Here is a 23170-nt window from a genome sequence, read left to right on the forward strand (position 1 = left end):
TTTTTTTTGTTCTTTTGAGACAGGGTCTCACTATGTAGTTGAGACTGATCTGGAACTCACTATGTAGTCCAGACTGGTCTCCAACTCACAGCAATCCTCCTGCCTCAGCCTCCTGAGTGCTGGGATTACAGGTGTGCACCACCATGCCTGGTGTGAAAATTGTTGTTAAAAGTGGAGATATGATATGGGTGGCCTTGGTTTGACCAGACTGAACTTTGTCTTGGAAAGAGCAACACTGGGTACATTTCAACATGGATAACAGTAAACTGTGGTCTCTTAAAGAATTCTGGGATTGTTTTTAGTGTTTCAAAGAATCTCAGAGTGGAACTGAACTGGCTGATACGTGACACTAAGTTCTTGGGCCAAAAATAAAAAAATAATAGACTACCACAAGAGGCATCTTGAAAACATCTGTTTGAACACCTGAGTGAGAGATGAACCCCAGAGGGTCCAGCAACAAGAGCAGTGCTTGTGAAGAATGAAGCTCATGTTCTCACCACTTCTATTAGTTTGCTATGACAAAGTGCATAGGTTGGGCAGTTTAAAAGGAGGGATTTATGTCTCCATAGTTCTGGAAATCTGAGATTAAGATGTTGGCAAGGTTGATTTCTTCTGAGGCCACATTCTTTGCATCAGAGATGGCTGTCTTCTCCTTTTTCTGTCTCCTTATGTTCATCAGATTTCCCCTGTGTCCCTTAGGCATTTCTCCACATAGTCCTGGCGGTCACAGTTTTGGGTGAAGCAGTTCAGCGAGGCACCAGAAGCAAAGTTCATGGATCTTTGACTTCTAAAACAAAAGGGTCCACTCAGGTGTAAGGCAGAAAAGGTCTAAAAGGGGATGGGGGCAGACAGAAGAATTGAGGTGAGTCAAGAGTTTGGAGAGAAGCCACAGGGTCACATGCGAATGTGGGGCCGTCTGTGCCCCACCTCTGATCCCAGGGCCTCATCTGTAGGGGCCTGAGGAAAGGAGGTACTTGTGCCTCAAATCCTGGTCACAGCCTGAAGCTCGGGAGAGAGCAGGCTGGAAAACCTCTGGAAGAAATGCATCCTGGTGCCTTGATGTGGCAGAGAAGGGATGACATCTGGAGATGTACAGAGGATGGGAAGCTGCCCGCCCACCTCCCACAGGTCAGCGTGGCATAGGGGGTCATTCACGCTGTCCAGGAGGATTCCACATAGAACAAAAATTTTCAGAGAAATAGCACCAGGGAGTCTGCCAGGGTTGAGTATGAGAACCCAGTTAAAACAGAGTTGCACTGACCATAGCCCACCCAGGTCATTTTCAAGGGAGCCCCTGATGTGGTGAGGCCCAGAGGCAGATAGAACAAATTATTACCGAGAAGGGGTAGCTCTTAGGTAACCCCTGAGGAGCTCAGATTCACTTCCAGGGTAGACAGGAAGAGGAGGAAAAAAGAGAGAGAAAAAGAGTTTTAAACTCAATTGTGACTGAATTATAAACTCGAATTGACTAAGACACGACTGGATTTGAATGAATTTGTCTGAAAGTGACTAAATTTTCTCTGCTTTGAGGCAGAATGGAGGCTCAAGGAAGAAATTACACTCAATTATGGGAGAATAGAGAAAATTACGTTTTTGCCCACTGAAGTCAGTGACTGTGAAATTTGTACTGGCTCCAACAGTTACAGGCAGCCAGGTGTCAGTAAAATCTCAAGAACAGAACAAGGAATCATTATGTGCTGTCCTTCCAAGTTATTACCTAATCTCACCAATGCCTCAAAAGGTCAGCACGATGCCTTATCATCAGAAATCACGAGGAAACTCACGCAAGTCTTTATTCAAAATGTTCCCTTTATATCGGAATGCATAGCTAAGTCTTGTGAGGTAAGAAAAATATTTTGCAGAGACCCAAGGTAGCCCAGTGCAGATTATAAACCTATTGCCAAAAGGACGAAAATGTGAAGTTGCAGGTGGGGCTGGGGGATCTCTTTCGCCCCTGTCGATCCACTCTCTACATCTCTGTCCCCAGCTCCTCCCTGTCCTCGGAAGCAGATCCCTGAGGATGCATCACTAGCAGGAGCTCGTAGGAAAGAAGTAGAGTGAGTTGGGCTGTCGGTTCCTCTTCTTCCGGTGCTGGTCCCCATGGGTTGGCTGTTGTAGCCCTGTCTGGAAGAGCACGGTTCCCGTCAGGCAAGCCTTTCTACACAGCTACCCTTTCCGGGTTCCAACAACCACTGTCCTTGTTGGCAGGCCTGGTAGAAATGTAGTGCCCAATGGTGCTGCTGTTTTCCTGGGAGGGTTTCTGAAGACTTTACCCACACCCTTGAAAGTGATTGCCTTTATTAAACACCTCTCTAATTACTTGTGGAGTCTACTGTGGTATTCTTGGCTGAGGCTTTGGGCACAGTTGTAGAGTGTTACGTGCCATCTGCGTGAGTGTGGGGAGTGGGCCGTGCTGATATATCTATAATCCAGAGGGCATGTTTTCCTTGTGCAGCCTTCACTGAGCAGGACTAATGATTTCTTATGAGCCAGGAATTTAGCTCAGTGGTTCTGCTGCCTGCCTCACAATCTCAAAGACCTGAGTTTGATCCCCAGTACCAAAAACACCCCCCCAAAACCAAACAAAAACAAAAACAACCCCTCCCCCCAAAAAACAACTCTGGTTTCTCTTCAAATCATATAAATCTTTCACCTTTTTGATTTCTTATGTGATATGCCCGCTTGTAAGCCAGTTCCACTCTTTGGTGCATGATTCTGGTTGTATTTCTAGATCTTTCAAGTCTTCAGGTCTTCATTATTAGTAGTGATTATTGCTATGGATGTGGAAAACTGATACTCAATAGAAACTTCTGGATACTAAGGGGCTAATTGTTTTCAGAGCAGAAGAAAGCACTTCTAAGCTATGGGTTTTTAATAGGTAGTGGCTAAGAATTCATGCTTGGATTGAAAAGAGGGAAGTGTTATTGGAGTTCTGGGGTGCTGGGACTCTTTCCAGAGAGTCTTTGTAGTTTTTTTTTTTTTTTTGTGGTGCGCTGAACAAAGAATTAGTTAAGACAAGTGCAAAAAGTAGTGAGGTTTTACATTTATTAAAGGTAGGAAATGAAATACGCTCTGCAGAGGAAGTGTGGGCCAATGGAGTAAGAAAAAAGTACACTCTCCAGGCTGAGAGCCACCACTGTGAGAACACAGGGGCCAAGAGCCTCACGGTAGCAATCTTTTATATTCCCCACTCCTCAGACTGATGTCAGATCTAGGTTCTATCAAAACCCTGCTTGAGCTCATGAGAATCAAAGAGCACTGGTTTTCTGCACATAGCCACTTTGCCACACCCTAATCTCCTGCCTTGGAGGGAAGAAATCACTTGACATGTTCAGCCTCTATTCTTGCAGCCAGCAGTGGTATTTCATTAGAAATTGTGATCTCTCCAGCTCTTGGCCAATATTTTCCTGTTTGAAGAAAGTTCTAGAAGCTCCGAGGCTTCCTTCACTTTGATATGCTTGACAGAGATACATTTCTTCAGTTTTTTAAATGTTCCTTCTGTTATTAGCTCACCATTATTTATTTTGATTTTTTTGAGACAGGGTCTCACTGTGCAGTCCAAGCTGGTCCTGAACTCAGTATGTAGCCCAGGCTGGCCTCAAATTCACAGTGATTCTTCTGCCTCAGCCTCTTGTGTACTAGTTTTACAGGTGTGCATCACTACACCCATTTAATTCTACTCTAATTCTCTGTTAACTGGAGGATTTTGTTTGCGTTTATTCAGAGCAGCTGCCTTCCAGACTCTGCAATGACAGTTGGGTCAAAAAGCCTAACAATATATTAAGAAGCCAGAGCCTTGCGCTTACTTCACATGTGTCAGAATCACTTTATAGTGTGGAGACAAAACTGCCACTTCAGGGGATTTCAAGCTCATAGTTAACACTGTCTTTTCAAAGACTCTCCCCATACAGAGAAGCACTGGGCCTGGCCTTGGGGTGCAGTTCTTGCCCTGAGCATGAAGTGATCTGTTTGCTGAAGAGAAATCCAACAAAGACCAGTGATGTCTATTACTCTGCTCTCTTTCTAAGAGCCTATCAGAGAGTGCTGCTTCAAAACACACCAAATTGTGTCGCTTATTAGTCAGAGAAAGCCCCCGAAGCCTGGTCTGAGGTGCTGTGGTAATTTACGCAAAGACGGGAATTGTTTTGCTCTTCAAAGGTGAGCTTCTGGGAATGACCACCAAAGGCTGAAGGCGCTGTCTCCTCAAGCAGCCTGCTGTTTCCTTGATTCTTACCCTTTAGGGTTCCACAGGGTGACACTATATCTTAAAGACACATTGACCAATTGTGGAAACGGTCTTTTCCTAACTCCTCTCAAGAAGCCAGACAAAACTTCAGGTAAGCTTTGATGAAGGGAGCCCTGGATGAGAATTCAGACTCACTGAGTTCTTTAATGACTTGACAGTGACTTTGAAAGAACCTCTTGAAATGTCCTTGTCTTCTTTGTTTTGTGAAGTGAAGGGCAAGAACTCTTAGTGGCTCTTCCTCTGCCATTGCTGTAGGCAGCCAAAGAGACAGGCTAGGGGTCATAATTAATAGTCTCTGGCCCTTTAAATCTGGTATCCATAGCACCAGAGACCAAGTCATTATTATGCACTTGTTGACTTAGGGAGCTGGCTGGGACTCTCAAAGGAGGATTCCACCAAGGGAAGCAAGCCAAAGCCTGCCATTACCAACCTGGCTTTTGGTAATTGGAATCCGCATAGAGGCCCCAGGGAGCCTATTATGAAAACACCTATTTCCATACACTCCCAGCCAACCCTCTAACCAGTTTGTGCTCCTGCTGTGGAAGACCCCTGAGGGATTGAAAATTCCTCTTCCAGGCGACTTGGAGGAGAAGACAGTCACATGATTTGGGTAAGTGTTATAAAATGAATCTCCTGCTCACTCAGATTTCTTAGGAAACTCATTTCTGCCCAGGCAGAGGTGAGTTACATATGAAGCATAGTATTATTTTAGTCAAATGAGTGTGGGTTTCAGTAATTGAATGTATACACCATCACTGTCAGGCAATTTGGACGTATTTTACAGAAATGCATCTTTTTCTACATAATAGCATGATCAAAAAGTTCATTGCTATACACTCAAAAGGAGCATTAAAATGCTTCACAATCCACTTTTTATCCTTTTTATAGTTGATACTGACACATTATTAAGTAAAACCCATAGTTCACCCATAGTTCACTGCTTCTATTGTGCATTTTAAGTTTTTGAAAAAGCATGAGGCTCTCTGTCTGCCATTACAGTGTCAAACAGAATAGCTTCCTTGCCCTCGGAAAGGTAGGCTTCATCTGTCCTCCTTAGCCTTTTCACACTGGCTTCTTTCATTTCACAACGTGCATTTAAGCTTTTTCCATGTCATTTTGTAGCTCAATATCTCATTACTTTTCATCACTGAATAATGCTCTATTTTACTGTAGTTTATCCATTTACCTATTAAAGGGCATCGTGGATGTTTCCAGTTTTTTGGTGATTGTGGATAAAGCTACTAAAATATTCATCTGTGGGTGTTTTTTTTCCTGTGTGAACATAAGTTTTCCAGTTATTTGGGCAAATGCCTAGCAGTGTGGTTGCTGGATCATACGGTGTGACTGTATTTAAGCTTTGCAAGACACTGCCAAACTGTGTTCCAAAGGGAATGTGCCATTTTTTTTTTGCCTCCTCACGCAGTGATGCTCATCTTCTCCAGCATTTGTTGTTCATTGTATTTAGAACTCTAGCCATTCTGATACATATGTCATGGTACTTTTGTCTTAATTTTGGGATTTCCTAATGACAGACGATGGGACCACCTTTCCACGTGCTTACTTGCTGTCCATATAGCTTCCTTAGTACAGTTCAGAGCTTCTGCACATTTTAAATATAGGGCTTATTGTTGGGTTTAAAGATTTTCAGGGTATATTTTGGGAAGCAGTCCTTTGTCAGATGTGTTAGCAGTACAAATGTGTAGCATATAATGCCTGCCTGCCTTGTGGGGAGTTGGTACATGTATGCAACACATCCCAATTCCCTTTTTCATTCCTCTCCTCCTCTTCCCTTCCCCTGGATCCCTTTCCCCTTTGAGAAAGATCTGTCTCCCTACTACCTATTGCATGTATTTTACCAGGATTTTCTCCCAGTCACAGCAGGGTCTTTTACGGAGCAGGAATTTTTATTTCTAATGAAGTCCAATTTTGTCAATTCTTTATCACAAGGATTTTGCCTTTGGTGTTACATCTAAGAAGTCACCACCAAACCCAACGTCATCTAAATTTTCTCCTACTGTAGCGATCTTCTGGAAATTTCATAGTTTTGAATTTTACGTTAAAGGCTATGATCCATTTAGTATTAATTTTTGTAAAGGGATTAAGATGCATGTCTAGTCTCTCTCTTTTTTTTTTTTTTGTGCAATTGTTCCAGCACCATTTATTGGAGAAAAACAAACAAAAAACAAAACCACTGTTCTTTTTCCTTCTGAATTGGCTTTGCTCCTTTGTCAAGGAATCATTGCCTATACTGATGAGGGTATATTGGATGCATTATTAACTAAAACCCATTGTCTATACTCACGCAGGTGTTCTGGGCTTTTGACATGTCTGTTCTTTTTGGTGCCACCCTCCCTTGACTACTGCAGTTTTACAGTAAACGTGTAGGTCATCAATAAAGTGTCAATTTTTTGATAGTATCAATTTTCTGGTTTTGTTCTTCAGCCTTGTGTTGGCTATTTTGATCTTTGGCCCCTTTTCATATATAGTTCAGAATCAGTTCCTCCACTTTTACATAGCATTTGGTAGGATTTTGAGTGAGGTCACAATTAATCAAACAGGAAAGAACTGGCATCCTTGTCACAGTGAGTCTTCCCATCCTTGAACACGGGATCTTCCTATTTATTTATTCTTTGATTTTTCATCTGCATTTTGTGGATTTCTTCACATAGAACTTGTTCAGTTAGATCTATACCCGTCTTTGTTTTATGATAGTGTAAATGATGTTTTAAATTTAAAATTCGAAGCTGGGCGTGGTGTCACATACCTGTAATCCTAACATTTGAGCCGCCAGGCAGGAGGATCGCTGTGAGTTTGAGGTCAACCTGGGCTACAAAGTGAGTTCAAGGCCAGCCTGAACTACAGAGTGAGATTCTATCTCAAATGACCCCCAAATAAATAAATTTCTAACTGTTCATTGCTAATATGTAGGAAAACAATTAGGTTTTTGTAAACCTGTCTACTTTTTTTAATGCTTTCTTTGCCTTTTTCTCTTGCTCCTTCTGTTTCTTTCTTTTCTTTTCTTTTTATTTATTTATTTATTTTTGGTACTGGGGATCAAACTCAGCCTAAATCCCCGGCCTCTTCCTCCTGTTTCTTAAAAAGAGGAACTCTGGGTTCAGAGAAAGATCTTAAACATTTTGCAAAATAACAGGCTTAAAATTTATAGAAACCCGAGCAGATAGTACAGAGAATTCCTATATGTCCCTCCCTCACAGCTTCTCTCTATTAGTATCTTACATTTGCTACAAGCTTAAATTTCAAGTTTAATACAGCAAGGACATATTGAATGCTTTTAGGTATGCACAAGAAATGTTCCTTGTTTTCATGGAGCTTACAATCTAAGAAGCTGGGACAAAATTTTTCTGTATCAGCAACGAACACAAAATAACGTACAATTTTTTTGGAAACTCAAAAGTTCCCTTATTAAATATTTATTTCAAAGACCAGAAACACAAAATAAAGAGTAAAACAAGCTCCAAAGGAACCACAGGCCTGCCCTCCCCTGACCCCTGCCACAGCAATGACAATAGGACAAGCAGCAGGCTTATCCTTCTGGTTGGGAGAGGAAGACCAGGTTTTGGGTGCCATGTTGCCTGGCCTCCCATCCACACTCTGCCCATTACAAGGAGCTATCCTTGGGAGGCAGAAGACTCAAGGAGCCTCCCTGCTGTCCCAGTGACACACATGCCACTAGGAGAGCGCGCTCAGAGGGCACAGAATCCAAGGGTTATGTATTGTGTGAGGAGCATGAGCGGAGCCTGGAGGTTTGACTGGGCAAGTGCAAAGAGCTTCCCCCTCTACTCATCAGATCTTGATGCTGAGTCCTCTGCAAAGGAAGGGGTGCTGGCCAGCTCCTCCTCTTCAGAGTTCTCACTCTGCCACCTCTTCTTTCCACTTTTGTTCTCTCCTGAACATAAACTCCTTGCTCTTGAAGCCCTTGCTTAGCTGCCCGGATGATGACTTGGATGATGAGCCCCTAGAGGGAATGGATTTCTTATCCATCTTTGCTTTGACTTTCTTCTTCTTTGACTTGTCCTTCTTAGAAGACTTGCCTAGGTTTCTTTCATGCTCTTTCATTGCGTTTTCATGTTTCCTGATACCCGCAGCCTTGGGGTCCCACTCCTCTTGCATCTTTTGGGGCATCCCCTCCCAGATCTCACCTGCCTTCTTGGAAAGATCCATGATGCTGATGCCAGGGTGGTCTGACTTGATCTTCTCTTGGCTGGCGTTCAGCCACAGCAGGTAGGCAGATGTGGGCTTCTTGGGGGCTCTGGGGTCTTTGCCCTTCTTCACCTTCACAGTCTTCTTGTGGTCCTTGTGGTCCTTGGCCATCTTGGCCTTTTTGAGATGTTTCTGCTCCTTCTCTTCCCTGTCACTGTCACCCTCATTACTGGAGGGGCTGGAAGAAGCATTGCTGTCAAACTCCTCTGCCACATCTTCTTCCTCTTCCCCGGGGTTGAATGACTCATCCATTTCCTCTCCTGAGTCATCGCTGCTGCCACTGGCATTCTCTCCCCGGCTCTTGCCCTCCTCCTTCATCTTCTCCAAGTAAGCATTGTGCCGCCGGTCTTCATCAGAGTCAGCATATCTGTGGTAGCTTAGGTTCTTGCCTTCTTTCAACCCTTGGTTTTTGACATTGATCTTTTTGGCACTGATGAAATCCAACAGCTTCCCATACTCCTCCTTCTGGATGCTGCTGAAGGTGTACCATGTGCCCTGCTCGGTCTCAATCTCCAAGTCAAAAAAGCGAGTGGTGGTGATACCACGGGCAAAGTTGACAAAGGTGATCTCCGGGAAGCGGATGTGGATGGGTGGCTTGTGGATGTAGATGAATCCCTGATCAAGGGGATACAGCAACCCTGAGCTAGCCTTGTAGGAGCAGGTGATGCACGGGTCCCCCAAGTACCCTCGGAAGTTGCCAGGGACGGTGATCTTGCAGTTTACAAGTGCTTTCATGATCTGGCTGACCACCTCGTATAGTGACCCTAACATGTTCTTGGTAAGCTGTCCCTCAAAGCGCTTCTCTAACTCCTCATTCAGGTTGAGAGTCAAGGAGATGTCATCATCCTTGGAGAAGAGGAGGATGAGGAAGTGGTAATGAGTCTGGCCCTGCTTGATAGGGGGGTCCAGGCTGATCACAAAGAACATCTGGCGCTGGTCCTTGTGGGGTAGCAGGAAGAGGTGCAGCACTGTGGAGTAAGGGATCTTGTAGTCAAAGCTCTTGCCGTGCAAGTGCAGGAAGGTGAGATACATGCGAATGTCATAACGACCCCGAGGAGTTAGGCACTGCAGCTCGTGGAAGACGCAGATGGCATCTACCGTAGCCTGGATTACATCTGCTTTTGACAGCACATTCTGGGCAAAAGCCTCAACCGGGTCCACACCCTCTTCCTGGGTGGGAGGGACATAGAAGCGCATCTCCACGAGGGAGACCTCTGTATCATCATTTTGGTGGAACTCCAGGGTCACTTCATTCTTGCTTGTGGTACACTGGGACACATTGCTGAGGGGTATCTCGAAGGCAGGCTGGTCATCAATGTCAAAGGAGAGCAGCTGCCCACCAAACTTCACTTTCCCCCAGTTCCAGCCCTTCATACACAGGTCCTTCTTCGTGAGCTCAAGGTGATAGTGGGTTTTGAAGAAATTGGAGAGTTTCTGAAATTCTGATTCTTGGAAGCCGTTATACTTGTAGACACGGCCATTCCTTGTGAGCAGTTTAAGTCCATGGCCCTGAGCTACCCGTCGCCAGATGCCTTCTGTCAGCTTCCAGGCCTCAATGTTATCCACTTTGCCCATCTTGCAGTTGCTGAAGATTATACCCTGGTCGTTCAACCTTAAAATACCCTCCTTCATGGAGCCTTTCACCTCCTGAAAGATGTTATTGAACTCCAGCATTTCTGCCATGTTGACTTACAAGTGGTGACCAGGAGCCCGGCCCCAACTCCTGAGTGGGTGTGTGGATGCTCAGCCCGCTGAGAATTTTTTCAACCGGTAGCTGTCCAACTGCCAGGCTGGAGGTAGGCGCGTGGAGGACACGGAGGATGGGGTTGGGTGCAGAGGAGTTTTTCCTGCGCCTGCGCAGCCTAGCGACTCGCTAATGGAAGTCGCATACCGGAAGTGGAAATCGCACACGGACCCTAGGGTTTTAGTAGGTGTCCTCTCTTAGCAAAGGGGAGGTATTAGTGTAGTTTTAATAACAGTAAAGAAAATGAGAAGTAGGAAGGCTCTGGGAGGGTGATGGGATTTGGATAGGTTCAGGTAGTGATAGGCAAAGTCTAAGAGGAAGTACTCACGCACAGAGATTTTGAGGCAGGAATTTTGCGTCAGAGATTTTTGCATATTGGTGTGAGTAATCGGAAGTTGATGAAGGGCTTATATTTGGATTTCCAAGCAGATCTTTTTGGTCTGGTGCTTATACGACTATTGGTTGTTTTGTTTCACACATCTTTCTAGGCAGATACTCTGCACATTTGGCTTCTTTGAATGAAAATGGAGAGTTTCTCAAACTCGGCTCATGTTTGGCTCATGCCAAGGAGTATTTCTAAAGAGAAAATCTGTCCTTCTGGAGTAAAGCTAGCACATGGGGGCATGGCTTTTTCATTTACAGGACGAGAATTTTGTGTATACACATGAAACAGGAAGCAACCAGTTTGGAAGAACAAAATTGTAAAGTAGACCCCAAGGGGAGTTGCCCTGAGTTCTCCCAGCTCTTTGCCTGTCTTGAAGTCACTGTCTTTGGAGAGAGCTTTTGTCATTTCTGTTGGGCAAGAGAACCATGTGAAGTTTTGTAGGGGGAGGAAGTAATGAATGAATCTCATTGCTTTAATTTTGTCTCACTACTATAGAAAGAGTAAGGAGGACAATAAATGCCTAATTTTCCCCTCTTGGTCTTAGTTAACTTTCCTCCAGAAGTCTCTACAGATTTGTATTTAATTGCTTATTCACAGCAGCGATAATAAGACTGCAGGGACTCAAGTTCTGACAGTGAAAGGACACACTCATATTTACAACTCTGACCACTCTCCCCCAAAACATTACCTTTCTTCCTAATATCTTTCCCAACTCTTCTGTCCCCACTTCCATTTGATCCTAAGGGCAGTCACAAACTTGATCTCCCTGGCTCTCATCTATCTCATAGTGACTGAGTTCAAAACTCTGCAGTCCCGCTGGGCACAGCTATACATGCCTACAATCCCGAAAGGGGAGTTCCAGGCCAGCTTCAGTAATTTAGCAATTTAGCACAGCTCTGACTCAAAATTAAAAGGCCCAGGGCTAGGAATGTAGTTCAGGTGAAGGCTCTGGGTTAAATCCACAGTACCACAAAAGACAGACTAACTGAATACTAGAGTAAGCTTGGATTCATTCCTTCCTTCATGACTTCTCTCTCATTCTTCTTCAGGATCATCTTTTCCTTTGGTTCTCACCTTATTGCAGGACCGCAGCATGCCACCTATAACTCTTCCATACATTCTGGGTCAACTCTAGATTCTTCTTTTTTTTTTTGGTACTGGCAATCAAACTTAGGCAAATCTAGACTCTTTGCCCTGGATCTCTTTTTACACCTTGTAAGACTGTGCCATTTATTGCTGCTCTCTTTAGTCTGATATCGCCCATGTTTATTTCTCTGTCTGGGATTTTACTCTTTCTTCTTCCTCTAAAGAACAATTTAGGTTCTACCTTCTCTATGCACAATTGCCATTTTGTGCATATAAAAATATCAGGTTACATTTAAATTTCAGACAGACAAAGCAAGCTTTAATAATATAAGACACTAAAATATCACGTATTTGTATGAAATTTAAGCTACATTGAGCAATCCAGATTTTATCTGTCAACCATACCTCTATGGAATCTGTGCTTAATGGTTCAGCTTTCTCTTATCTCCATTTTTAGTTCCTAAAACACTTAATTCAGTCTTTCAATTTATGCTATCTGGACTTATTCTATGTACAGTATCAACTGCTATGGAGCAAATATTCAATGTCAGGCACTGTGCAAAGTGCTTTTTATATAGTACTTAATTGAATTCTTACAAGTAATGAGATAAAATAGAAACTACTATGACACCCATTTTATAAATGAGAGAGCCGAATCTTTGAGAAGTTATTTAATTTTATTTTGTCCATTCTCCCAAAGATAATTAAGAACTTAAATTTTGATTTGTCAGTAGAGAGACTAACTTGCTCTGGCTTCCTTGGCACTGTTCTGTGTTTTAAACCCAAGGATTATACATCCTATGAACCTTCTCAGTTCTAGGCAAATTTTTTATCTCTGACTTCAGAGCCTGGGATTCTGTCCTACTTCCTAAACCCTTGAGAGTTTTCATTTTGCCCTCCATTATGTTACAAAGTCCTTAAGGACAGGGGACTTTTTAGTGGCATTTACCGATTTTGAGAATCGCTTGACAAATGGGAGTAGATACCTTCCTCGCTGACCAAACCTCTTCTCTTGGGTCCCATTGGGTTGCAGAGCTGAGGGTTGTGTGCATCAGTGTGGCCCGGGGTGGCCAGTCTTAGATATAGCTGAGACCTGAGCATGACTGGTGGCCTTGCAGTAGAGATACATGCACTTCATGATGTCCCTGGATAGCACCTGCAGAGACACTCGGGTGGTGGCCAGCCTATGGCCTATGTATTATTTGTTTTTCTTTCTTTTTTTTCCCCTTGGTACTGGGGATCTAACTCAAGACCTTGCACTTACTTGCCTGGCAGGTGTGGTGCCACTGAGCCACATCCCCTCCCTATTTGTTTTTCTTTTAAGACAAATGATGTTAATGTGTGAGTTGTTTTTCTAAACTAAAACCTCAGTGTTCAGATTTAATTGCAGTATTGGCATTTCGCGATGAATGAGTGGCTTTGGGTTGCAGTTTCGGCACCATCACTGCTAGGCTATTGCTATTAGCAACACATTCTCTTAAAATGGTGAAAGTGTAACTTCCTACCAAGTGTGTGTCTCAAACTTGAGAGACTCCCTATGCTAGGAAGTCTGGTTTAAGGAGTGAGTGAGGCTGGAGAAACCAAAGCTAGGGTGCCAGGGAAGTGGGGCTCCTAGGATGGGCAGACCGTCTGCCAGCGCCTCACTGGGAGGGCCAGTACCTAGTGTATGGTGCAGTTGCTTTTCTTTTTTTGCTGGAGCTATGCTTTTTGTTCAATGGGACACATATCCCAAAGATTATATATTATTACTTTATTATAGAACAACCAAGTGGTGATATGTGGGTGTTACTGTTATGCCACAAAGTGGTTAATGAGGTATGATGGAAATGGTAGGAAAAATAGATTTCTGTCCCCCAGGGCATCTGCAAAACTTGTCTCTATTTTGAATGCAGTTTGTTATTGAGCACGCATTAAATGTATAAACTGGGCCGTTTGTGAAGAAAGCACTTTTAAAAAGTATTGATAAAGGCTTGAGTTGATAAACGTAAAGTTTATTTTTAACTTAAAATTACTTCACAATACTTGAATCCTTTTATATGCTTGTAATGTCCTGTTTTTTTTTTTTTTTTCCTTGTTAGAGGATGTGACTGGTATGGGGCATAAAGGTTAGGCAGGAGTTTGCATTATTAAGAGTGCTGACCACAGTCTTTCACTTATTAGAAACTCATGCTGGCTTTCCTGTTGCCCTGTAGGACAGTCTGTGAAGCTTTTAGTGTGACATTCAAGGTCATTCTGGCCCTAATATATTTTTCTAGCTCACCTCTACTAGTTTCTTATAGTAGGCTTTGCTCCAGACTGATTTGGACTGAATGTTTGTATTCCCCCAGAGTTCATATATTGAAATCTAATCCCCAGTGTGAGAGCTTTGGGAATTAGTGCTCTTATAAGAGAAACCCCAGAAAGCCTCCTTCCCCTTCCAACATGTGAGGTCACAATGCATAGATGGTGGTCTTTGAACTAGTAAGAGAATTCTCACCAGACCCTGAGTCTGCTGCTGTCTCGATCTGGATGTCCAGCCTCCAGAACTGTGAGAATAAGTCTCTGGTGTCTGTAAACCACCCAGGTGGAAGAATTCTGTCACAGCAGCCTGAGTGGACTAAGGCATATTACAAACACACATTGAACTTTTCAGGCTCTAAACTTTTTCTCTTACAAAGGGTCATAGTTAAAGAGTTTAATCTCTGAATCTAGACCACCTAGGTTCAAATCCTTGTTCTGCTACTCATCATGCACTATTGGGCAAGTTGCCTAACTGCTCTAGGCCTTGCTTCTCTAACTGGAAAGATGTAAGTAACATGAGACTTATTTTATAGGCATAAAGAATCGAAGTACTTAAAATAGTGCATAGCACATGTTAAGCATTCAATAAATGTTAGCTCCTCCTTTACTTATCCAGATATAATTATTTTACCCACCCAGCTCTAATGTCTCTTCCTTGAAGCCTTCTCTGACCATCCCATCTCACAGTGTGCTCCCTCTTGGGAAATACTGAGAGTTGGCAGTGTTTCCTAGGCAGGTAGTTGCTTTTCTTCTCATCCTTGTGTCTCAGGACCACAGCTGTGCATTGAGCATCACTTTGAGTCAGGCCTGTACTCAGTGCACAACAGTTGGAGGTAATTGTCCTTTATCTCACTTTCCAAAGGAGCAGACAAGCTCAGGGAAGTTAAAAGGCACGCTAGGGTTGCGGACTGACTCTAAGATGATCCTGGGCTTCCACTGCAGGCCGCCTATGATCATACCCAAGAGACACTTCCCTCCTTTTCAGGAGTCAATCTAACACTCAATTAGAGCTTCCACATTGCTCTTCAAGTAGGAGGTACTCAATGGATTTCTGGTGATTTGATGGACCAATATGCAATTTGGTTGCCTTTCTAAGTGCTATTCAGTGGCCCACAGCTGTGATTTTCTTGAAGATGATAAAGATTTTTTTTTTAATGGGCCTTAAGAAAAGAAAGACTCTAAGCTATTCTTCTTTCACTGAACTCCACAAGAATCTAACAAAGCAATCCTTATTTCTCCTTATCTTCACTGTTACCTGTTCAAATATGGTTAGCTGAAGGATTCAGAAATAACCTTATCAATGCTGTTTTTGTCACAAAGGAGACTTTTGACTTTCTCACGAGTCAGACTACCTGTTCTGTCAATGGCTTCCTTTGGTTAGGTGACTCATTCAATCCATCAGGGACAAGGTACAAGGTTGGTGGCATTTCCAGTGAGTCTGATTTTCAACCCCTGGTCAAGATGTTATTAAAGCCATTGGTGGTTTATAGTCACCTGTGTTGGTTTTGGAGACATTGGCTGGAGAGACAACTCCATGGAACTGAGGTCATATGTGAAATTCTTGCATCTTCAAATTTCTACACATGGCATAAAGGCAACCTCTGTGATTTTTAAATGCTTGGACATAACATAGTAGTCTGTCTTTACTGAGACTGAAGTCCTAAGAATCTGCAGCATTCAATCAGCACATACTTAAGGAATTTGCACTATGTGCCTGATATTGTTCTAGGTACTTGGGATATAGCAGCGGAGAAACAGAATAAAATTCTTGTCTTCTTGGAACTTGTTTAAAAAACTTTTCCTTTAGTATGAAAAAATATTCAAATCATGTATAAGAAGAAAGAATAATATCCTATTATTCAGCTTTAATAATTTTACCATTTTTTATTTATCTTCCCCACCATGCACTGAACTGCTAAAAGAGCATCTTAAAACAAATCCCAGACATGAAACATTTTACTGTACAAAGAATGATAAAAATACGGTGAATGCTTGCATGAAAAAAAAATCTTATTATAATAAAAGATACATTGTTAAAATGATGGAATAAATATGTTTGAAGTGAGGGGAGAGTGTTTTGAGTATTTTGAGGGTGATTTCATGGCAACGCATCTTTTAATGTAATAACTTTTTAAAAACTTAAACATTCACTATATTTTATCCATAACAGATACGGATTTAAAATAAAAACATCATGATGTCACTATCCTATCCAACACAATTAACAAAAATTTATTGATATTTAATACTCCATATGGCTTAAATTTTCCACAGTTCTCCCCCGCCCACACTTGTTTGAATCTAGCTCCAAACATGATCTGCACATTGCAGGCTTAAATCTTATTTATGTATTTATTTAGAGACAGGGTCTCCCTGAGTCCCTAAATTGCCTGGGTTGGGATAGAACTTGTAACCGTCTTGCTTCAGCTCCTCACAGTGCTGGGATCATAGGTGTGTGCCATCACATTTGGCTCTTAATCTCTTTTGAGATTCTCTTACTTTGTTGGTTGCAGGAATGGGTTATTTGTCCTATGGAAGTTCTCACATTTTGTCTGTGGGTAATTGTGATTTTATGGTTTGGTCTAGACGCCCCCACCCCCACCCCCAAGTCTCATGTAGTCGTAGGTGGTTTTTTCAGAGGTAGATGAATTTGGAGTGTGAGATGCTGGGTTTAAGGGCATGTGATTACTAACCCAGTCCACTGATTGGTTTGGCACCGCCTCAATCCGGGTAGCCTAGATACATATAAGGCACAGAAAGAGGTTTGTCTTGTCCCTTGTTGCTTTTCCTGTCTTCTGAATGCAAAGAACTGTTTCTCCTCTGTGACATCCCTCTGTCATGTGCTACCCTGCCTGGGAGGCATCCATCATGGATTGAATCCTCTCCAAACTGTGAGCTAAATAAATCTCTCCCCCTTTAACTTTGGGTGTTGGGTATTTTGTCTCGGCAATAAGAGAAAAAATAACTCAAACCATTTTCATGTTTTTTTTTTGTTTTTGTTTTTGTTTTTTTTTTTTGTTACTGGGTATCGAACTCATGTCCTTGCACTTGCAAGGCAGGCAGCAGAACCACTCAGCTAAATCCCCAGCCCTTTTTCTTTTTTTTTCATGGTGTTTTTAATGATGTCCTTCATGCCTTATCTTTTGGCTACACCAGTGGGATGGGGTGCCTGTTTTTGTGACTGAGATGTTTCTGGAGGTGTCTTGGTGGCTAAAAATTTGGATGGCTTGTATGACAACATTTAGTTCTTGTGTCACAGTGACAGCTTGATTCTGATGCTATGAAACCTTCCCCATGTCCCTTCCTTCACGGTAGTCTGCAAAGAAGACATTCAGCAGTGGTTGTGTTGTTTGGTGTACAGAACTGGTACCAACTGGGGAGCCTAGGGAGCAATACCCACACAGGACCAAGGTGGGTTTGAAAAATTCATCTGTGTCTTCTGCAGAACTAGGGATAACAAGAGAGTAAACTTATAGGGCAGCATGAATCTAAATTAGACCATTGAGTCAGAACATCTGAGACAGTGTCTAGGGTTCATTTTGCAAATGATTTCCAAGGGACTCAAAAGTGCAGCCAGGAATGAGGTCCATCAATTCAATTAAGACTTGTAGGGGCTGGGGATTTAGCCCAGTGGTTCTGTCGCCTGCCTCACAAGCTCAAGGTTCTGAGTTTGATCCTCGGTACCAAAAACAAAACAAACAAAACCTAAACAGATAAGTCTTGTGCTGTTCAGTCTTCTTCAGTTTGTGGTATGCTTTACTGGTGGTCCCCACCTGCAACCTGGAGAAAGAAGAGCAGATGGGTCAGAGGGAGGGCAAGCCCAAGTAGAAACAGTGGAAAGGAAGTTCCTGGGGCTCTAGTGGTTATTGTTTTGTAAGGAGTTCCATGGTCTTGATGAATTTCTTCAGCAAGTGAAGTCATTAATTTGTTTAAATAAGGATTGGGGCACCCAGAAGCAATAACTTTAGTGAGCAGTGTAAGAATGGAGTTGTCATTTACTGACATGGCCAAGGTTACAGGAACCAGTTCCACTTTGAACATAAAACGTGTATCATATACCATGGAGTAGGCAGTTGGATATATGTGGTGTGATGGAAATATATGGTGAAGATGTAAATCAAACATTTATCACATTTAAAGATGCTTTACCATTAATCCTCCACAAAAGTGTTCCCCCTCTCTAAACACACGTCACATTGCTCTTGCCACTCTCTGAAATTCTGTAAGTCATCTTTCATGTCTTTGTGAGGTAAGATAAAAAATATGGTGCATATGGCTATTGAGTGCCACCTAACAGAAAGGCAGTCTTGTAAAAACATTATTTACCAGACAGGGCGCGGTGTGACTTCCGGCTCTTTTTCAAAATCCAAATAACTATGATAAGCAAATGTTTTGAATTGATTCAGGACATTGCAGTCGCCACAGAAATGTGAACGACACTCATGAAAGAGGATTTCTAGAACTACTTCCAAAAAGTGGCAAGGGGGATGGGATAAGTGTTTTTGAAGCAAGGGGGTAGTATTTTAAGAGGGATTAATGGCAACGTGTCTTTTACTGGTATACATGTTTATAAACATAAGCATTTCCTGTAGTAGTTTTCTATCATGCCCTGTATGTCTGAAGTCAGAGGTGGAAATATAAATTTGGGAATCATGAAAATGGAGATTGTATTTAAAGCTATGGACTGGGTAAAATCCCCTAGTGAGTGAAATATTGGCTTTCTGGAACCACATGAAAAAGGAGCTTATAGGATGTAAGGGTTTCTCTGACATGTACTTAGGAGGCTGCTTGCTGAGTCATAAAACACAATGATTTTTCCCCCTAAATGCTGCCAGATCACTCTATGGAATGTATTTACCAGTTTGGATCCCCACCCACAGCACATGAGGATTCTTATTTCCCCACATTGTTGCCAGGATTTGGGATCATCTTTCTGACTTCTCTCCTCACCGATGGGTAGAGTAACGTGTGCTGGGGTGGTGTATGGAGTTGGCAGAACACATTTCTTCCCAACTTGTATTGTTCAGTAATCTCATGCTGGTGGCATGGAACCAGCATCAGCGAAGGTATTTGCATCACAGAAATTGTCAAATACTACAAACGAGGACTTCCTCTACCGCCAGAGAGCGGGTATTACGTCCCTACCAGCGCACCAGTGGTTATGGCAGTATCACATTGTCTGCATTTCCATCCTCTGAGTTTGAGCATCTCTCTCTGCTTCCTTACCATTCCGGCTTTTTCTTCTATAAACAACCTACTCTCATGCTTTTTTTCACTTTTACGTTAGCTTTTCTGACTGCTTTTGCTGATTTGCAAAAAGTTCCTTATATATATCATGTTTGTTTTTGTTCTTTGGTACCGGGGATCGAACTTGGGTCCTTGTGTTTGAGAGGCAGGTGGCAGAACCACTGAGCTAAATCCCCAGCCTAAGCTTTTTATTTTTTTGTATTGGGGATTGAACTCAGGTCCTTATATATTTCAGATATGAATCCCTAGTTGCTTTTGAACATACCTTCTCCCAATTTGTTAGCTCTTTTCTCTATCATATTTTCAATTAAAGAGAAGCCTTATTGTGATACAGTGAAATACATCAATCTTTTGCTTCATGGTTTATGCTTTTACAGTAATGTTTTTTTTTTCCCCCTGTTTTTGTGGAGCTGGGGATTAAACCCAGGGCTATGCACATAGTAGGACGAGCTCTACCACTGGGCTACAACCCTGCTCCTGTGGTTGTTTTTGTGATGTAAATTCTTACCCCACATTTATAGAAAGAGTCTCCAACTGATTTTTCTACCTTTCATGTATCAGTAGTTAGTGTATCTAGATTTTCTCTTTGTATATAGCCAATGTGGGGTACGTGACAGCTTTTCACTAGTTTCCTCAACACCATCGTCGTCTTGGTCTGTGTGCCCCATTTTTGAGTCTTCTTCTGAGCCTGCATTCTGTCTCATTGTTCTGTTTGTTTCTCGAGCAGTACCATACCATTTGTATTACTGTGTCATAATGACACAGTATCTGGCAGGGCAGGATCCCCCCTGTTTACTCTTGGTTTTCAAAATTGACTTATTTTAAAATTTCAAAATTTAAGATTATGTTTTTCTTACATATTTTGTAAGTTAAAATTTTAGCTCCTGCACACTTCAGTTACACCAACACATTGAACTCAGGGATTACATTGATATTTTTGTAATGTAAAATCATGCTGTTGATGGTATATCTATTGCTTCACTTTTTCTGTCTTTTTATGCTTTTAAATAATGTTTTAGAATTTTCTCCATAAAGTTCTTGGCAAGGTGTTAGGCTAATTTCTGGATATTGTGCTTTCCCCCCTCCCTTTGGTGGTGCCTGGGATTGAACCAAAAAGCCTTCACACTGAACTATATGCCTAGTCCTTTAAAAAAAAATAAAATTATTTTGTGTTCCTAAGTTACCCAGGCTGGGCTCCAACTCACAGTCCTCCTGCCTCAGCTTCCCAGAGTGCTGTGATTATAGGTATTATCACCGTGCTCAACTCTGGACGTTGGATTTTAAAGTTTTATTGTTCTTATGAATGGTCTATTATTATCTAGTTCCTACTTGCTTGAGGATGATATAAATTATTGATTTTTATAAATTGGTCTTGTACTTGGCAACCTTGCTGAACTAATGTGACTTCTAATTGTTTGTTGATTTTCTTGGCTTTTTTTTTAATGTTGATGATCACATTTGCAAACATGACAGGCAGGGAGATTTCAGGGGTACTTCCCAGAACCATTATAGTCTACATTTAACGATGTCAACTAACTGAGGTCCCCATCTGGTGCCCTGATTCTGATAACTGAGTGTCTCCCACAGTCGGAAATGAGTCCCTTCTTCCCCGCTTAGAATAATAGATTGTCCAACCTTCCCGCACACGAAACAGCAATGACTGCCTGCCTCATGCACACAGTTTTCCTCTAACCACCTTCTTCTAGTGTGGGGTCTTGATAGCTGCTGACAGACCTCTATGATGCCGACAGCTTTTCTGAATCCCTGTGCTCTCTGCAGCCAGTTCTTGGGTTCAAAAGGACATTGTATGTAATGATGTAGAACAGTGGACCAATGCAGGCTTTCAGTCAGACTTAGGTTTGCCTCCTATTTCTGCCCTGGGGTACATGGAGTGGTACAGCTTCCTGGAGTCTTGTTTCATCCCTTGTAAAGTGAAGACAAAGTTAGCCCATAGGTAAAGTGCCACGGAGTAGACAAAGGAAAATGGCCTTTTCTGCACGCCGTGACACTGACCACTGATACTAGTTCCTTCCTGTCACTGACGTTTGTTTCTGTCTCATTCGAGAACTTTGTGTCTTGAGATGCAATTGAATCCCAGCAACTGCAGCTGGATTGTATTCCATGTACCTTCCCACTCCACTAGTTCAGGTTCCAAGTTCTGGCTACAGATCCTGGTCCAGTCTCACTCTTTTTAACTGGGAAATTCCTAGATCCAAGGTATGTGTGATGCAGGGAATGTTCCAGGGAGGGTGACTCTGGTGAATGCTTGCATACCTGCTAGGGTGTAACCAGATTTTGGAATAAAGGCAACCAGTCGAGTGGGGCACCCTTTCCCTGGTGACTTGGTGTCCTGGCAATTTGCCTATGTATTGTACAGTGTTTGGGTGTAGCAGAATAAGCCAGTGGCCCTGCTGGTTCTAACAGAGACCTTTCGTATAGCTAAGGACAACTCAGCTAGTCACGCCTTGTCACCTACGAATGGCGGTATCGCAGAAGGACAATCTAAGTGTTAAAAGTGAACTGTGTACCTACGGAAAACTTCAATAGCGCCTTCTGTCAGCAACAGGTCTTTATGAGTTTCTGTGGTTCAATGACAGACCTTGCAAGGGTTTAAACCCACTAGTGCCAGACTGCCTTCCTTTCTTTGAACCAGTTGAAGAGGTGGGAAGGGTGAGAGCAGAGAGGGGTGTGGTAAGACAGGGAAAGGGAGGTGGAGTCCTCCAACGAAGGAGGAAGCATCCATTTCACATCAGCATCCCTGAGAGCGTGTGAAGACGCAGCGCCTGTAGGGACAGGGACACTGGCAGCGGCCCAGGGATGTGGGAAGGGGATGGCATTTAATGTTGCATAAGCAATGTGGGTTTCAGTTGGCAGTGTGCTCCACCCCATTCCACAATGCGATTCGACTGCCACAAACAACTATTTTGAGCTACGTGAACAGAAGCATAGGAGGTAGAAAGTGGTGGAGCCTCTCCTCTGTGCATTTGACAGGCCACCCTTCCGCCCTGTATCACATTTAAGAGCGCTCAAGACAAGCAGGGATGAATCCTGGACAGTCCTTCAGCACGCTGGTGAGTGGGGTCGTGAGCGTGTCACAGAAGGGGCGGCCCAAGGGGCACAGAATACTTGTCCTGGGCATCGGGTCAGACTTGATCTGAGCTCCTAGGGTGGAAACGGACCAAAAGAGGAGGGGATCAGGAAGGCCAGACTCTAGCTCCCAAAGAAGAAGGAAATTTCCCCAAAAGCTGATCCCAGATGAAAGGGCTGTGAGTTCCTCCAGAGGCAGTATTGATCGTGGCCCCTTGGTGGGAGGAAGTTGTAGCCAGGGTTCGAGCAATGGCAAAGGACGCCCCCCATCCATGGGAAAAGGCGTTCAGAGTGTGGTGCGCACTCCCTCCGCTCTGGCAGAGACACCGAAGATGTTCATTCGGCCAGACTTTCGCTTGGTGAACACGGAGGATGGCACAGTAGTGTGTGCGGGAAAGGAGCAAAGGAAGAGGGAGGCAGGGGGAAAAGGAGGAAGCGGGGAGAGGGAAGGGTACTACGCCCTGGTATCACAACCTGCGGTCGCTAACCCGTCCTAGTCTCCTCGGTCTCTTCATTACAGGGAGTCCTTTCTTTCCACTGAGAACCAGGATGTCTGTTCGGTGTCAGCTTTACCCCTGGGTCTGGGGTGGTGGTGGATGAGGCGGGGGCAGAGTAGGGGACGTACTGCGGGTCAATCCCTTGTCCCCTCTGCCACCTTCCCCTGCGTAGCGGCTCAACATGAGCACAGAAGAGAGTTGGCTTCTTACAGCAAGACCAGCACACAGGTGAGGGATGGAGCTACTCCGGGCCTTGCACAGCCACGCTAAAGCTAAGCAGCCGGTCCCTGGTCTCTGCCCAGAGCGCGGGTGGGAGCCCTGCTAGCCTGGGCTGGGGGCGACAGACGGCCGCTAAGGGCCGCGGAGAGGGGCTCGGT

General features: G+C 43.4%; 2 protein-coding genes across 5 annotated transcripts in view; one reads left to right on the forward strand and one right to left on the reverse strand.

The window, feature by feature from the left end:
* The first annotated feature begins 4610 nt into the window (after positions 1-4610).
* Positions 4611-23170, forward strand: part of Clip4 (CAP-Gly domain containing linker protein family member 4) — a 91439-nt gene continuing 72879 nt past the window's right edge. Inside the window, exon 1 of one of the 4 annotated variants that reach the window (XM_010604690.3) lies at positions 4611-4856. Coding sequence is in view for 1 of the 4 variants with exons in the window: in XM_033763459.1 (XP_033619350.1) it covers positions 4848-4856 (9 nt within the window). In the remaining 3 variants the exon portion in view is untranslated. Of the gene's footprint in view, positions 4857-21616; positions 22281-22950; positions 23022-23170 lie in introns of those variants that run through there. The other 3 variants (XM_033763459.1, XM_010604686.3, XM_033763451.1) reach the window with 3 other exon arrangements.
* Positions 8040-10266, reverse strand: LOC104848636 (FACT complex subunit SSRP1-like). The gene has a single exon (XM_033763460.1). The coding sequence runs from the start codon at positions 10148-10150 to the stop codon at positions 8117-8119; it is 2034 nt and encodes a 677-aa protein (XP_033619351.1). The 5' UTR covers positions 10151-10266; the 3' UTR covers positions 8040-8116.

Source organism: Fukomys damarensis, unplaced genomic scaffold, assembly GCF_012274545.1.
Source record: "Fukomys damarensis isolate Sample0158 unplaced genomic scaffold, DMR_v1.0_HiC HiC_scaffold_2, whole genome shotgun sequence".
In the NCBI taxonomy this organism is placed as follows: Eukaryota; Metazoa; Chordata; class Mammalia; order Rodentia; family Bathyergidae; genus Fukomys; species Fukomys damarensis.

Coding starts and splice junctions, on each gene's coding strand:
- LOC104848636 (XM_033763460.1), bottom strand. CDS start 10,150: ATGGCAGAAATGCTGGAGTTCAATAACATCTTTCAGGAGGTGAAAGGC.